This window comes from Coffea arabica, chromosome 9c (genome assembly GCF_036785885.1).
Source record: "Coffea arabica cultivar ET-39 chromosome 9c, Coffea Arabica ET-39 HiFi, whole genome shotgun sequence".
Lineage (NCBI taxonomy): Eukaryota > Viridiplantae > Streptophyta > Magnoliopsida > Gentianales > Rubiaceae > Coffea > Coffea arabica.
The window spans coordinates 42651946-42668333 of record NC_092326.1 but is presented as its reverse complement, the minus strand read 5'-3'; the positions used below and the strand labels follow the sequence as shown (position 1 = coordinate 42668333).

Below are 16388 nucleotides of genomic sequence, written 5' to 3'. Positions count from 1 at the left end.
TTAGTCAAATTTTTAAGTAAATACCCAAAATACCCTTGTATAATGAATTTTAATTTACTTTCCTATAGAATTATAAGATTATCTAATATAATTGTAAGGAAAAGATGCCAAATTTTTCATGTCCATATATACTATTTGATAAACAAATGTAATAATAATTTTATCACTACGATAGGATACTTTTGATGGTATTTTTTTATGGATTTACAAGATAGAAAATAAAATGTTGAAATAATTGATTCAGAGTTTATAAATTTTTTGAGTAGTGAAATTATCATAATTTAGTAGTGATTTTGGGCATTTCTTTTTTATTTATTGTTAATTTTAAAATCAAAAAATAGAAAGCAAAGATTAGCAAAAAAATCGGATTACGTATAAAGTTAACTTGTCAAAAAAATCATTACATGAGTCGGCTGATTTGTATCTACTTACATGAGTTGATAATGCCAAACCCCTTGTATTAGTTTGAGAACCCTGAGACAGTGTAATTTTTATTTGTCTTTTTCAGATCTATTCTTTAACATCTATATATGTTTGATGATATAATTTCTGTCATTAGTGTAGATTTTAACGAAATTATGATGTTTTATCGAAATCCACTTTTGAAATCAACTTCGATGCCAATTTTGTTGCTGTGATTTTTTAATGATATCGATCATCGGAAATCAACTAGCCAGTCAAAAAAAATTTTTTTTTTTTGAAGCACTATTGCCCATTTTGGGACCAATAAAACAATCAGTACTTACTTGGTCTTGATTAATAATAATAATAATAAATATTTAGCGCAACAACCCTAATTTAGAGGACCAAAATATAATGAATCCCTAGTTTATTATGAGAAAAATCTAACATTTTAACCATCTAGCGTATATTTTTCAAATTAACCATTTCACACAATGATGATCGTAAAATCCCTTTAGTTCAAGGCAGACTCCAAATGAGGAACCATAAATCCAATCGTGATCTAGTTAAATCTCCCTAGTCGGGATGAAAATTAGGTACTCCAATTTGATTATCACCATAAGGATCTGATTTTGGATAAGCTCCAGATTCTTTCGTAACTTTTTTGATTAATCGTTAGCTGTTGTGGATAATTATATTTTACTGGGCTATTAGTTTGACGTTCTTCACTTCAGGGAAAAAAATATATATCTTATCTGTTAGACTCTAAGACAATGACATCTTTGAAAAACCGACTAGTTCCATGAGATACAGGCATGAAATTTGAATCAAACCACTCAAGATTTCAGCTGATTTTACTTGATCGCCTTCTTCACGAGTGATTTGAAAAAGAAAAGGAGTTGCTCATATATGTACCACTCGTTCTGTGTAAAAGTCAGGGCCCAATGTGGTCCAACATTTTCACTAAACATGCAGTTAATAGTTATGTAGCAATCCTTTTTTCTGACGGAATGTTGTGTAGCAATCTACTAGTCAGTAACAACTGACAACTCTTTTTTTTTTTTTTTTGGAGGGTGGAAAAGGGGGAAGTGTTGAAATTGATGCATAAATATAGAAACATATGGTCAAATCTTACAAGCAGAAGTTAGCAGGATCTTCACAAGATGGCCTGTTATGAAATAGCTTTGTATCCCGATTAGGCCAGAGGTTCAAGCAACCAAAGCAGAAAATGGTGCCCCAAGGGATTTTGATTTTGATTTTTTGATTTACACCTTATAAGGACTGCAAGCCACAGAATGGATACTTGTCTTCAGAGATAATTTTGCATAACTGATTTGAGATAGTAGACCCTCAAAAAAAAAAAAACTTTTTCTTTTCTGAGAAGATAGTAGAACCACAATTTTTGTCGGTGTGCTTATCCTGTTATCAAAGTTACAAAAATAGATTGAACCTTGCTAAATATGTACGGGGAAAGCGTCCAAAAGATAACCAACACCTATTTGATGGTTTCTTAACACCCCTACTTCACATACATTTCGCACATCAGTTGGTTATCCCATGGAAACCGCACCCCAAGTGCATTCTTGATCCTTCACCCACCCATAGTAGGCATGCTGTCAAAATAAGCCGAGCACAAGTAGCACCATACTCGAGTTTGAACTCACCCGAAGGATATGAGTGTCATTTAAACTCGAACTCGAGTTCGAACGAGTCAAGGAACTCCAACTCAAACTTGTCTAGAGGAAGTTGTAGAAATACTTGACAAGACTCGAAAACAATGCCAAGCAGGTATTGTCCATTTCGTGCATGTGTGTGTGTAATATTTATCTTTTAATTATTTAATGCAATACTCGATAAAAGCTCACCGAGTACCTGATTCTTAAGTTTGAAAAAGACCTGACAGTGTTTTTGAGTAGCTCTAGTTCAAGTTGAGCTACTCGATTCAACATCACCCCTACTCCGTAATGCGGTGGCCCTTCCTCGCCCCACCTAAGTTTGGTCCCTAGGATTTCATTAATTTTTTAGGGCTTTCAGTAATTGCCCAAGTAACCAAGTTATGATGGCAATGCAATTGACAATTTTAAAATCAACACTTTTTTTTTTTTCTTCAAAAAGTGGGAAGGTTTGAACCCAAAACATTCTACTTATAATCCCTCCCATTTTACCACCAACCCCTCCCCCTTCATGAATAAACAGGCTATTTGAATCTCATGAATCCAAACAGCCTTGTTTAATTTCTTTGAAACAATAAAATTATTTGAATCAAGATTATTTTGGATCAAGATTGAATTGTACGAAATGGGTGCAACTTAGCTCTATTGAGCCTGACTATGATCTCACAAATTTGATATTACTAAACTAAGGTTACAAGCCCATGAGAGATGATCAGCTCCCAGTTTGAGTTCGGTTTTAAAATTTCAACTGTTTGTCATTTCGGGGTCATCGTCTGTTTCTCAAGGCTAGGTAAAAGTGTGAAAATCGGCGATTCGGACGAGAGACTGATCATAATTGGTTGAATTTATTTATATCTATCTAACAAATGCATTAAACTGTGTATATTCTCAAAAGGGTGTGGGTCCACCTAATTACCCAAATTGGCCTGCTTAAAATTCACTTACTTTTTTGTTTTCTTTTTCTTTTTGATTGTTATTTAATTAGAAATATCGATACTTTATTACTATTGGTTTGATAAGAAATTCAAATTTATCCACTCAACACCTACCAAAAAATTAATTTTGAATGTATAATTTAAAGGAAAAATCATTCAAAAAATCATTCACATTTCGTCAAATAAATTTTTTTGTCCTTCACTTTTAAAACGGTAACTTTACGTCCCTTACAAAATTAAATTAGTAAAATTTGATCCCAACCTCAGTTTTCTCTTAGTTTTTACTCTAAATCCATTACATGACTCATATATGGTCATTTTTTTATTGGCAAAAAAAATTACTATAAATCTTATTTATAGTCAAACAAATAATCCGATCTAAGTATATTTATTTTTGCTCATAGGAAAATAGAATCTAGCCTGAATTATATTCCTTTTTCTCCCTAAAAAAAAGTAAGATCCGATCAAATATATAATCATTATTGTTGCCACTAAAATTGTGGGATTTGACATTTTTTATACATAAAACATGACTTCATGTGGGCCACGCTGTGATTTCAACTAAAAAGCAGTCGAAAACTTAAATTGGAACTAAATTTTGGTAGCTTGAATTTAGAGACGTGAAGTTAACATTTTACAGGTGAAGGCTGAAAAATTCATTTTGCGAAATGTAAGGGATATTTTGAGTGATTTTTTAAATTTTAAATGGACATAAATGGGTAACGCAACTCAACCTACTACCCACTAATTAAATTGGTCTAATCGAGTCACTCATTTAAACCCTTCAAAATGTATCACACGCCTAAACATATTCATTAGCGAGTGGAGTTGGATGGATCAACCTCCAAGCGTAGGCAAGATAGGCTGGTTTATCTTTAGACAATATTTTACGATAACTGAAAAACTAAATTAAATTAGGTAAGGATTGCATACATGATCCGAGCAGGCCGGCCCACAGTTAACAATGGATGGTAGCGAAACAAGAAAACATGGGGAACTCGATGATAATGACAATGGTCATGCACATAGAATGAGATGATTTCCCAACTGGTATTCTAATTTTTCATGCTTAATATCAATAGATCATAAGATTTGTGATTCAGCGGTAATTGGAGACCCCTTTTTATACGGTTTTCTGATGCTTGGGTTGGCTGCTTTGGGGAAGACTTCTCATTCATATTATTTTATTTTTTTTTTTTTTTTTAAAAAAAAAAGAGAGAGAGACTTCTGATTCATAAGCATGGCGTTAATTGTGGGCTTGACCCTGGTAAGGTTGCATTCCCAGATGTAGACTGCACTCTCTCAGTCGTTCTTAGCATCCCCACTCCACCACTCAAGCGACAGAGACCGCTATTAGGCAGATCATTTTGGCTTTCTTCAGGCAAGGTTCTAGGATTAACTAAGAAAATAAAGAGGTTCTAGGATTAACTGAAAAAAAAAAAAAAAGATTTAGAGCAGGATACACACAGGATTAAATTAAACAAGCCGATAAACAAATGAGGGATGGATCAAATAAAACGATGTATTATTATTATTATCAGAAGCAAACAAGTGCTTCAACTCTTGCAAATGTATGAAAGCTCTTGTAGTACAGTACACTTCAAACATCTCTCATAGTCAAACCACAGTTTTAAGCAAGAAATACACATGATTATACATACACCTCTCATGCCACAGTTTTAAGCAAGAAATGCACATGCTTATTACATCCTCTTAAATCTGATCAGGGAAGTTTCCTGAAGGAAGTAAGCTTCTTGAATTTGAGCCAGGGCTTGACCCAAACAATGGCCTCGTACAGATTTGAAGCAGTGCCATCCAATGCCTTTATCACAATCTTGTAATTTGTGCCGGCCACCACTTGCTCCTGCGCCTCCACCACAGTTTTAAACTCCAACTTGGTACCGGCCTCCTTGTTGTGCTCATCTATGGCAAATTTTCCGTTCTCTACCACCTCTGGGTCCTTGGGGTCAGCCTTACTCCAACCGCCGACTAAGGCATCTTTGGGGCGACCACCCAAAGCCGCGGAAGGGACGTCGGAGAAAAGACAGATAGCTGCCAGGGTGGTGAGTAGGAGGAGATGGGGAAAGGCAGAAGCCATTCTTGCAGCGTCGGTTATTGGTGTTGGGGCTGATGGATGGATGGATGGATTTTGAACGGGCGGTTTCAATCTAGTGGGGGCGTTATTTATATCCCTGATCAATTATAGAAAACATCCTCCGTGTTTGTTACGAAACAATTTATTGACTTCATTCATTCATTGTGGTAAAATGTTTAATGAAAAGACAGATTTTACTTTCCTTAATTAGTGGCTGTCCTTAATTATAAGATCAGTACGATGATGTTATTTTAGCGTCGATGGCTGGCTCAATGCCATACAGCCTGAGCATGACCTGTCCTGCTGTCCTTGGCTCCAGTTTAGATATCGACCACAGTTCCATTTTGAACCGGAATCAGACCCTGCGGGAATTGGAGTCAAAAACCATTCCCGAAGGCTACGTTTGTTTTGATGTTTTATGCGTTGGTACTGGTGAATGGGTTTCAATTTGACTGTGCTGAGACGTAGTAATTTATCATCATGGAATCTGTATTAAATTGTGAATAAATGTTGTTCTCCTGATTTTTTTGTTACAAATAATTATTTCCTTCCTTTCTTTTGATAGCAGTTATTTCTTTCCTTTTAAAAGTTGAATAAATGTAGAGGTTGTGTTTTCCTTATTAGTGGCAAAACATGTGGACCTTCGTTTAATCTCTATTGGCAAAATATGGAGTCCGCCTGAACATGACCTGTCCTTGGCTCCATCACATCTCCAGTAGAAAACGTGTATAATCATCACGTAATTTGGCTCTAGCATCCTTGGAGAAAACCAAGAGCAGAAATTTTTATAATTTACTAAAATAAACGAAAAAGAAGACGACGCCACGATTTAAAATCATACGAAGCTTCCATTGAAAACTAGCTGAAAATGCTGCAGCAGCGTTCTCCATTCATTAGTAGTGCATGACTATTTCCTTAGCCCTACGAAGTTATCAGAATCTTACAAATAAATACAGAAAAAAAAAAAAATTCTAAGCTTGCGTCTAATAATAGATGCAAATGAAAGTAAAGCTTGCTTAATGAATAAACAACCACCATAATGGCTGGCTGAGTGCTCAAATTCGATGCCTGTGCAGGAAGGGACCGTTTGTCATGTGTACAACTTCTTTGTCCGTTCCAAATACAACAGTACCTGCAAGAAGAGACAGTAAAGTAAATGTCAGAGAATCTTGTTCGTGAGAGGCCGGCCTGGCTACATGAGGATAAAGTCCAGTGCCTCAATCAATTCTACTGCATAAAAAATGAAAAGGATCATTAAATTACCAAGAGTAGGCATCAAAATAGACAGCGCTAAGGTGCCAGCAATCTTGAGGGGCAATCCGGTCTTGATCATGTCCGGAATCTCAATATGTCCGGTTGTAAAACCCACAATGTTTGAAGGAGTTCCTGTTGGGAGCAAGAAAGCAAACTGTGCTCCAATGGCACCTGGCACCATGAGGAGGAGTGGGTGCAAATGCATCGTCTTTGCAATTTGGATCAGGAGTGGGACCACAAGGGTCGTGGTGGAGTTATTAGAAGTGAATTCGGTGATTGCCCCGCTAATCAGGCAAACAATTGGAGCAATGGCCAAGTATGGGGCAGCCTCCAAGAAATCCAGAGCCTTGGATAAGATGTCTGCCAGCCCGCTTGACCTCACTCCATTAGCTATTGCAAAACCTGCCCCTAAGAGTAGTACGATGTTCCATGGCAGCTTCTTGCATTTGTTCCAGTCCATTAATCTCTCTCCCTTCTGCTTCTTGTTTGGAATTATGAACAACAGGGTTGCCATCATCACCTACGCACGCATCGCAGACCAAGCGTTTAAAGCTATCTAAACAGAAACTACTACTTTAATAAATATGGCTGGCAAGAAGCCAAGAAGCATCAAGGTGGGATAACACTTACACTAACAGTTCCATCACCAGCGCGCCCCTGGAATAGAGCGCCCCATCCGGGAGTATCATCTGTGATGCTTCTCGTCATCCATAACAGTATCAATATCTAACAGTAACAACTAGCCCAAAATCAGAAATCAAGTAGCTCAACATTTGATCACTAATTAAATCCAGACTAGACTTACAGAAAACACGGCTAGAACCATCTTTTCAGCAAAAGCCATTGGACCTGCACAGTAGATCAGATGAAACTTTAGACTTGTAATCATAAATAAAAATTGAAAGGGCTTTCTTCTTTTGGAAAAGAAAAAAAAAAAAGAAGAAGAAGAAGAAAGAAACGATCTGCTCTTGAGCAGAATAGGAAGCTGTAAAAGTCCCGGGCTTACCAAGCAAGTCAAGCTCCCTTCTTAAGTGGGATTTATCGAGATAGGCTGAGAGAGCTTGGCCGGAGCTCTTCCTGCAGTACAACAAGCAAAGTATAGCCCACAAAACAAAGAAAATGAGCAAAGCCAGCGGGAAGCCGAAGAAGAACCAGGTACTGAAGCTGATGGGGTCGGCCTCGGGGAAATAACTCCTCCACATCCCCACCAATATGAGGTTGACACCTGTCCCGGTGAGCGTGCTCATCCCCCCCACGGCGGCGGAGTAAATTACACCCAGCACGACAGCCTTGCAGAAATTAGTGACTTCGTTGGACCGAGTGGGGCCCGACGGAAACCTGTGCAAAATTCCAGTAGCCACGGGCATCATCATCACCGCCGCTGCCACGTTGTGCATCCACATGCTCACAAACGCTGTCGTGGCACAAATCCCCAGCAGAAGTAACGGTGGATTCAAGGGATCACCACAAAATACCAGAGTTATCTGCATATGGACCCCCAAATAATGCAAGTCAAGATTAAAAAAAAATCACCCAAAATGTTCATCATCATCTTTTTTTCCTTTTTTTTTGGGGGACGCGGGGGGGGGGGGGGGGGGGGGGGGGGGGGGGCGAGGTAAGAGCAGGACAACATGGTACTGACTAGCTAGCTAGCAGTTTTGGTCCTGTGATGATGGATGGACGTGGGTTTGATGAGTCAAAAGATGGGAGGGGACAATTAGGTTCACTTTGTCCTCTCCCTCATTAATTAAAATATTCGGAACAGAATTAGCAGTAATTGATCGCTCGCTCCATTTGCAATTGTCACTTTGTCCTCTCAACTTGATATTTATGTTTCAAAATTTGCCCACAGTTAGTTAAAAAAAAATTAATGCTCAAAAAATAATGAAATAAACTAATTTGCAAAAATAGTAGTGAAATAAGCTCAACTATGACGACTACAAGCCATGGGAATAGCCACTAGGACCCCTCCTATCATTTCAACCTTTTCTTAAAGTAGACACTTTCGTTCTACTTCCTTCTGCTTCACAAAATTCTTGTTAAAAACAGAAAATTTAATTGGGCACACAAATATTATCTGTGGTTGGACGTGAGCGGGTGGAAGCAAAAACGTCCATCAGGGAAAAAAAAAACAAAAAACGGCAAGCTGACACAACTGGAAAATCCCAACCAGTAGAACGATCCAAAATCCATTAAAAAAAATTGGAAGTTAGAACTTCATATCCATTCATTCCAAGTTTTGAAATATTGGTTTCATAACTCAAACCATAAAATCCAAATGAAAAACAAAAAAAAAAAAAAAAAGGGAGCAAGAAACATGTACTTAATTAATTGATGGGTACGAGGAGGACTCACGTTCAAGGCCAATCTTCTATGTATGTTATAGTGCTCAACAGCCAGAGCAAGTATGAAGCTTCCAAGGACGAGGGAAATCACATCATCCATATAAGCTTCCGCAACATCGTCGCAGGAAGCAATCCCGAAGAGGGGAAAGAGAAAGAGGGGCGACATGGAAGTGATGGGCATCGGAACTGCCTCCGTGAGCCACCAAGCGAACATCCACGCCAGAACACCCAACATGTTCCGGCTGGTGGCGGCGGTGGCGGTCCCACTACTCCCCGGACCATCAAATTTTACGCACAGGCAGATCACGGCGCACAGTAAAGGGCCTAAAAGAATGAAGAAGTTCTGGAGGGTGAAGACGGATTGAATACATGAATTCAGGCTGTGGGATGACCTGACAGTGATTGAATCAGACATTGGAAGCAGAGGGGCTTTTGAGTCGTCGGGGACATTATGATGCCTACTCTCATTGCCATCCATTTTACTCTTGCCAAGACAGGATCAGAAAAGATGACAAATCAATCAAGTTTCCTCTGGTTTAGGCTTGTGATGAGCTAGCTATATATGCATGCCAAAGGTATGGTAATTGGTAACTGGAACCGGTGTGATGGGTAAGGCTAGAAGACTAGAAAAAAGTATTGGTGTAGTAGTATCGTACTGCAGAGAGAAGTCGTGGAAAAGTTTTTATTTGCTTTATCATTGAAAAATTTTTGCTTTAATCATTAACTCATTTTCAACCACTTGCATACATCTTATTAAAAAAACGGGTAACAATAATTTTTTTTTAAATTTCTTTGACATGTGCTTTTTCTTTGACTTATTAAAAAAACGGGTAACAATAAATTTTTTTTTATTTCTTTGACTGCCCTTTTCAAGTGTTTTTATTTGACTTAATGTAATTTTGCCCAGTTCACTTAATATAAAATCTTGTTTAATATAAATAATTATATTTACGCTCAATATGAAGAACAAAGTGAATAACAGCTGATTTTCAAGTGCATTTTAACCATAAATATTTTTTTAAAAAAATGCATTTTGAACTGCACTCCACTTAAATTTTTTTTTTTTTTAAAAAAGAGATTGTGAATAAAAAAGAACATCCTTCAACTACATAAGAAACACTTTGCAACTTTACTTTTAGTTCCCTTCTCAAGTGCATTTGGGAGAAAAAAGAATAATAGTTGATTTTCAAGTGCACTCCACTTAAAAAAATGTAAAAAAAAAAAAAGAAGAAGAAGAAGAAGAAGACTTCATGGCTTTTTTATCCTTTTTCCTTAACCAATGTAGTATTATTTACTTGTACTTTTGCCCTGCTAGATTCCTTTTGTATGGTTGCCCACTCTAATTAGCGGGAGAGCTTTTGTTGGATGCGATTCAGGCCTTTAATCAGTAAATAGTGACTCACATAGTGTAATTACTCCCTTCTCCTTTAAGATGCTACTTAATTACATGATCTTTTTTCTTCTTAATCGTATTTGTATAGCATTCGAGACTGGTTTGCATCAGTTTTGCCCGCCGCTTTGCCTTTGGCTTTGCTTATCATTCAACTCCAAAATTTGGTTTCAGTTTTACAAGTGGTTAAAAAAAAAAAAAAAAAAGCACCAGAAGACATTAATTGCTCTTTTCTCTTCATCTGCACTGGTTTTTTAACTTCTCTTCAGGTTCTCCTTCCTGGCTTTCTTTTGTTTTTTTGTGCATATTTTGTATGTACATTATCTATCTATTACACATAGATGTACCTTGTGCATTATTGCTGCTCGTTGCTGTTTTGTTTCTTCCATGTTGCTTCTTCTTTTGTTTTTATCTTATTCTTGCTCTTGCATGTTGCTTCGTCTTTCGTTTTCATCCTATTTTTTCTTCTCTCTAAGCTTTAAGTCATTAATGTCTTTAGTTTTTTCTGTCATGTTGCTTCAAGTCACTGTCTTTGGTATTTTCTGTCTCAGCTATTTGGTGTCTTTTTGGACATTTATATCACTTGTTTCATTCTAAACATCCTTTGATTTGCATTGCAATATTTTAATGTTGTCTATGAGCTATTTTTTCCCTCGAAACCTTGTTTAGACAGTCATATTTTTTCCCAAAAGAATTTCTACTTTTTCTGTGAGCATATTTATTTTTTTAACTTACATATATCAAATTATTACAATACATTTTTTTATTAAAAAAAACTCTAAAAAATAGCAATTCAAATAGGAGGTTTCCAAAAGCAACTCAAATTTATCTTTAGCCCACATTTTGCAAGCAAAATTAGTAAAAAGATAACGGCCACACTGACATACAACTATTTGTTCTAGATAAAGCACAAAAGCTCAAGAAGAAATTAACAACAAACATTTTAAAAAAAAACTAAATAGTATCTCTTAAAAGATAGTAAAAATTTACCATTAAATAACAACCATAATATATATATTTTTTTAAATTTAATATAAATAATAAAAAGTGAACCCATAAAAAAATGTATAATTTGCTTATTCAATAATCAAATTTTCCGGCTCAAATCAAATATTGAACACTTATGTCGTGTACTTACAATATATTCTTTGCAGGAACGAGTCAAAATTCATCACACACGTAAAGGAGAACTTTTGATTATAAATGAAGACAATTAATGCATCGCATATCTAAATCCATACATGTGTAAACGGAAAATTTTTAAATACAAATAAAAGGACTGTATCGTATATCTATCTATACTCGCTTGTGTAAAAATATATATATATATATATATATATTTTGTACGTATATATATATATATGTCCGAGTAGAAATCTGCAAGCGCAGTCGAGTCGCTGCGCTGTCCTTCCTGACGTGGAAGATTAATCGCTACAGCCAGACAAATCGCTAATGTCAACCAATTGCACCTCATGAATTTTTCTACACACAATCACAACAAGTATTTACTCTTATCCAAAAATACGAAATTTAGTGCGTCAGATTCTCCTGCGAAGGTTTAGAAAGAAAAAAAAAAAAAAAAAAAAGAAGTTATCATAAAATGTCAATAATTTATTCCACATATGCAGTTACGTGGAGCCAAGGATGACATAAAAACTTCTACTACCGTGTATCTGGTATCATCTGGTGCAGGTGCGTCTGCTTAAACATTTTATTTTTTTTTTAACATAATAATTCTCACAAGCGACTGGATTCGCATCTTTAACAATATGAATCCTATCTCACAAGTAGGGCTGCAAATGAGCCGAGTCGAGTCGAGTTTTGAGTTAATCGAACCGAGTCTCGACTAAATTTTACCAAACTTGAGCTCAAGCTCGAACTCGACGAGCCGGCAAATTTCGAGCTCGAGCTCGACTCGAATCAAGTCGAGCCGAGCTCGAAAAAAAATAAAAAATAATTATTTTATTTTTTTTAAAAAAAATAAAATAATATTTTTTTCTTAATAAATAATAAAAATATTAAGGATATATACGTAATTTTACTATGAAAATAAAAAAATAAAAAAAAATATATATAATATACGTAATTTTATTATTAAATAAAAATAATATATATATATATATATATATATACCCAAACTCGCGAGCTAACGAGCTTAATATTTTGAGCTCGAGCTCGACTCGAGTTTGACTCGAGCCGCTTGCGAGCGGCTCGATTCATTTGCAGCCCTACAGTCACAAGGTCAGCTCGATTCGTTTGCAGCCCTACAGTCACAAAAGGTCATTATATAGAGGGCGCTTATGATGTCGATTTCAAAATAGGAAGCAAACGCCTCCTTACGGTTCGTAGAGGCAGTAGTATTATTTACGGTTCGTAGTTGTCGACCAATCGCTACTGTCGGTCCACCTGTAACTGCTAGAGCCCCATCCGTGGTGCCACGTGGTGGAGGAGGGCTGCCGACCGTGACATGTCATGTGCGGGAACTCGAATGAATGCCATCGCGTAACCTTAAAACTGCCCCCATTGGATTTCCAGTTTTGTTCTGCATGTAACTATCAAAATGAAAAGTGACCAGTACCACATACTTTGGGATGAAAATTATTGCTGCTTCGGCACTTCCTAAATTGGAGTATAAACTAACCGTGTGATTGAGGAACAAGTGCCACTTCCTCGGTCTCATTAAAACTGGAGAATCGTAAGGATCGGACGACTTCTCCAATAGCAACCAAAAAGTCTTCCTCGGATGTCATCTTTTTAGACTGTTTCAATGTTCAATATAGACTTAGTTTTTAATACAATCAAAAAACTAAATTCTAGGGACGTACCTATAGTTATTTTTTGATTACAGAAGTAGTTAACGGGCATATTTGGTAACTAATAACATATTTATTATCGAATAAATGAAATAATTATTACGTCTATAAGCAGCTGTATGAGTTACTTTCGAAACTTTTTCTTTGACTATAACTTGTTTGTTATTGATTTAAATTTAATTTGCTTACGTTTGATTATTTTTATTTACGTTGATTGTTTAGTTTTAATACTCCTAAAGCCCCTAGTTAACTACTACTCTTAAGGAAATTAATCGTCCGATATCTGAGGAGATGATCCTGATACTTGAATTTAAGATTGTAGAGTAGGAATTTTAAATTTTGGTGTTTAACACCCATCATCAATATAGTCATAATTTCTTTATTGTGAATTGCTTTGTTTGGAGAAATAGAAGAAATATGCATAACACGTGTTTCTTTGTGTTTAGTCTTTCTAATCCCTATTTACTAGTCTTTATTTCTCTCTCACTTTAAGAAGGCAAACAAATAATCTTGTTATGCACGCTTAATTTGAGATCAAATCGAGAATCGACTCGACTAATACAAATATTTATCAACAGTCGTTTCAAATGCATATCCTTTTTTTTTTTTTTTGGCATGGACTTCTCAACCTCATTCTTCTTGTCAAACACTGCCAATAATATGACTAATCGGGCAAGAACCGAACCTGCCAATGCTATGTGGCTCCCAAGAAGAAGGAAAAAAAAACCTGCTGATAAACCTGTGGACGATGCGTGGCCTTCTGTCATTGGATACACTTGGCAGGCCTGTATGGTTAAGTCGTAGCCAATTTTTGTATTTGGAAGAAAATACTTTAACAATTGCCAATGAAATTGATGGTTATATAATCAGAATTAAGCAGGCAGGCAGTAGTGTTGCATCCGAGCTGGTGCATTCATCTGCCAATTTAATATAAATATAAGAGGATGAGACGTGTGGACTGGCTAACATGTATCAATCAGCTTGATCCAATAATGCACACATGACGGCCCTGATGACTGACTTAAGAGGATGACTTGGACAAATCTCAATCTCCAATAATATTCATGAATTTTCTGCATTACATCACAGCAACATTTTGATTATTATTATTATTTTTTTTTTTAACAAAAGGACCAAGAAGGCATCTCTCCAAGGTTTTTACTTTAAGGTAAGCAGAGTTGTCAGGTGGTTCAAGCAATAAACGACCAACAACAACGAATTGAAGCCAAATAAAATAATAATGAACGGCCGGCCAAAACAATTGGAGGCTAGTCCCTTCTGATTTTGGATGAATTTGTGGTCCGGGATCTGCCAAGGGATCAATCTGTAATTTTGCCTCACATGCAGGCGCAGGCTCAGACTTCCGGGGTGTTGAAATGCCTTGAATCAGATCTTCGACTTTCGTTGAGTCCGTTTTAGTTTGGGTCTCGATTTTTGAGGCTAATGGTCCAGTACGTTTTGGTTATTTAGTTGTATATATATATACACCTTATATTCATTCTGTACAAAAATATAGTATATATTTCGAATCCTAATAAAAATTTGATTTTTTCCAAATTTGTTATTGCTTATTCTTGTTTGTTCTTGCGTTCAGCTGCATCTGTTTTATCACGGCGGTTGAAAAATCAATCTTCGACTAAAATCTATAACTACACCACCATACTACTGCATAATGGATCATTCTTGATGCAAGGCTTCTGTTGACCAAGCATTTGAATAATAATTTTATATTATTGTTTGCTTCCTTTGTCATCCACTTACACGCAAAATGTACTAACACGAAACTGAGTTTGATTCCGAGGAAGCAAGTGGTGAAGGTCTCATTCATTCGCATGGTTTAAGCAAACTTTTCTTTTGCAAAAGAAACTACTACTTATTATGTATAGTATAGCGGCCAAATTTAAGACCAAAGGAAAGAAAATCAATTTTTCGGGTGCATAAAATAAAAGCCAAGATTGCACATTTTAAAACTAGTTTGGATTGTGCGACTGGGGAAGCAAAGTCAGTTGTCTAAAATTTCTTTCAGTAGACTTCTGGATTGCCACCGAACAGCCTTACTCCATTCTGTCAGTTCTCAGCCAACAGCCAACACAACAGCCAAAGCCAATCTTTAATTCTTTCTTCTGTGGAACAAATGTCAAAACCTTGGAACATGCAACATAAATTTGCATCAAATGTTCCTCGGCTTGTAGCAGTAGCAATTTATAAAACTTCAGTTACTTCCCGGTTCCCATGTCGGTTTTTTAGAATTACAGTACATCATTTTCTTCGGAGAGTTCAATAATAATAATAATATGTTATTGACTTATCTCTTATCTCGCATTGGAAATTGGAATTATACTGATGTGGTGTTGATATTGAATGCATAAGAGATTGACTACTACTCTCTCCGTCCCACTTTGATAGTCCCATTTTTTTTTTCACACAGTTTAAGAAAAAATAGTTAACTTTGTTGGAAAAGTAAATTTAGATTACTATTTTTCTAAAATACCCTCACATTAAATATGGTACAACTTTATGAGAACTTGAATTGATGGTAAAAAAAGAATCAACTCTCATTAAATGGGGTAGGTTTATAGTAATAACAACTTACATTGAATAAGGGTATTTTAGGAAAATTAAAATACAACTATATTCTTCAATTGGAAAGTGGACTATAATTTGGGACAGACGAAAAAGGAAAACGAGACTATCAAAGTGGGACGGAGGGAGTATAACATGACACGAAGACCTAAAGGAGATTATCACGGATGTTTTCCAACCTTCAACTTAAAACAAGACCGGTAGTCAAAAAAAAAAACATGCAAAGGGTTCCAATTAACTGCCAGTCTGTTTAATGCAAGAAGCCCAACTGATTTTGAGTGATTTCTACTATATGGAAGCCGGCAAAAGTGTTCGTTTGGGCTTCAGAATTTGAGATTCGAGGTTTCAAAGAACTGTACCAGCCCAAGAGCCATTCTGTAGGCGTAGGGTCACAGTATAAGTTAGATGGCCTGCACGGTCACACTACCCGGAGAACGGAGTCAACAACTGGGGCCCAAAAAACATCAGCAATCTTGTCAGCATTGTATCAGTCACCAAATGATATTCAAATCCATCACCGTTCATTTTTCTTTGTTTTGCCTCTTCTGCTCCTGCTCTGATTTATACTAAGAAGAAGAGGAGGGAAGGCCGAGAGAGGCTAATTAGGGAATCGACGTGGATGAAATCACCGTCGAATCAAATAGATACACTGCTGTTTATTATTTACCCTAATAAACACCTAATCATCTACACTGAATATATTATTACAGTAAAACTTTTAAAAACTCCAAATCTTACGCAAGCAAACAAAATGACAGCGGGAAAAGCTTGAAGGTGGAAACTTCCCTATGCATGACCAACCTTTCTGCAGCTTGATGAGCTGTCTACTCATCTTTACCACGAGAAAGGCGAAACAACGCGTTGGACCAGGTGACCAACCCAGTCCTTCTTTTGCCCT

At 36.5% G+C, this 16388-nt stretch overlaps 2 protein-coding genes across 2 annotated transcripts; both read right to left on the bottom strand.

The window, feature by feature from the left end:
• Window positions 1–4514: 4514 nt before the first annotated feature.
• LOC113707627 (cysteine proteinase inhibitor A-like) lies at window positions 4515–5191 on the bottom strand. Its single transcript, XM_027229890.2, has one exon. The coding sequence runs from the start codon at window positions 5106–5108 to the stop codon at window positions 4734–4736; it is 375 nt and encodes a 124-aa protein (XP_027085691.1). The 5' UTR covers window positions 5109–5191; the 3' UTR covers window positions 4515–4733.
• Window positions 5192–5933: 742 nt separating this feature from the next.
• On the bottom strand, window positions 5934–9300 carry LOC113708964 (tonoplast dicarboxylate transporter-like). The gene is made up of 6 exons (XM_027231711.2): window positions 8715–9300; window positions 7366–7843; window positions 7165–7208; window positions 6990–7085; window positions 6369–6879; window positions 5934–6237 (listed from the first exon to the last, which is right to left on the bottom strand). Exons 1-6 carry the CDS (start codon window positions 9180–9182, stop codon window positions 6161–6163), a joined length of 1674 nt encoding a protein of 557 aa, XP_027087512.2. The 5' UTR covers window positions 9183–9300; the 3' UTR covers window positions 5934–6160.
• Window positions 9301–16388: the final 7088 nt, after the last annotated feature.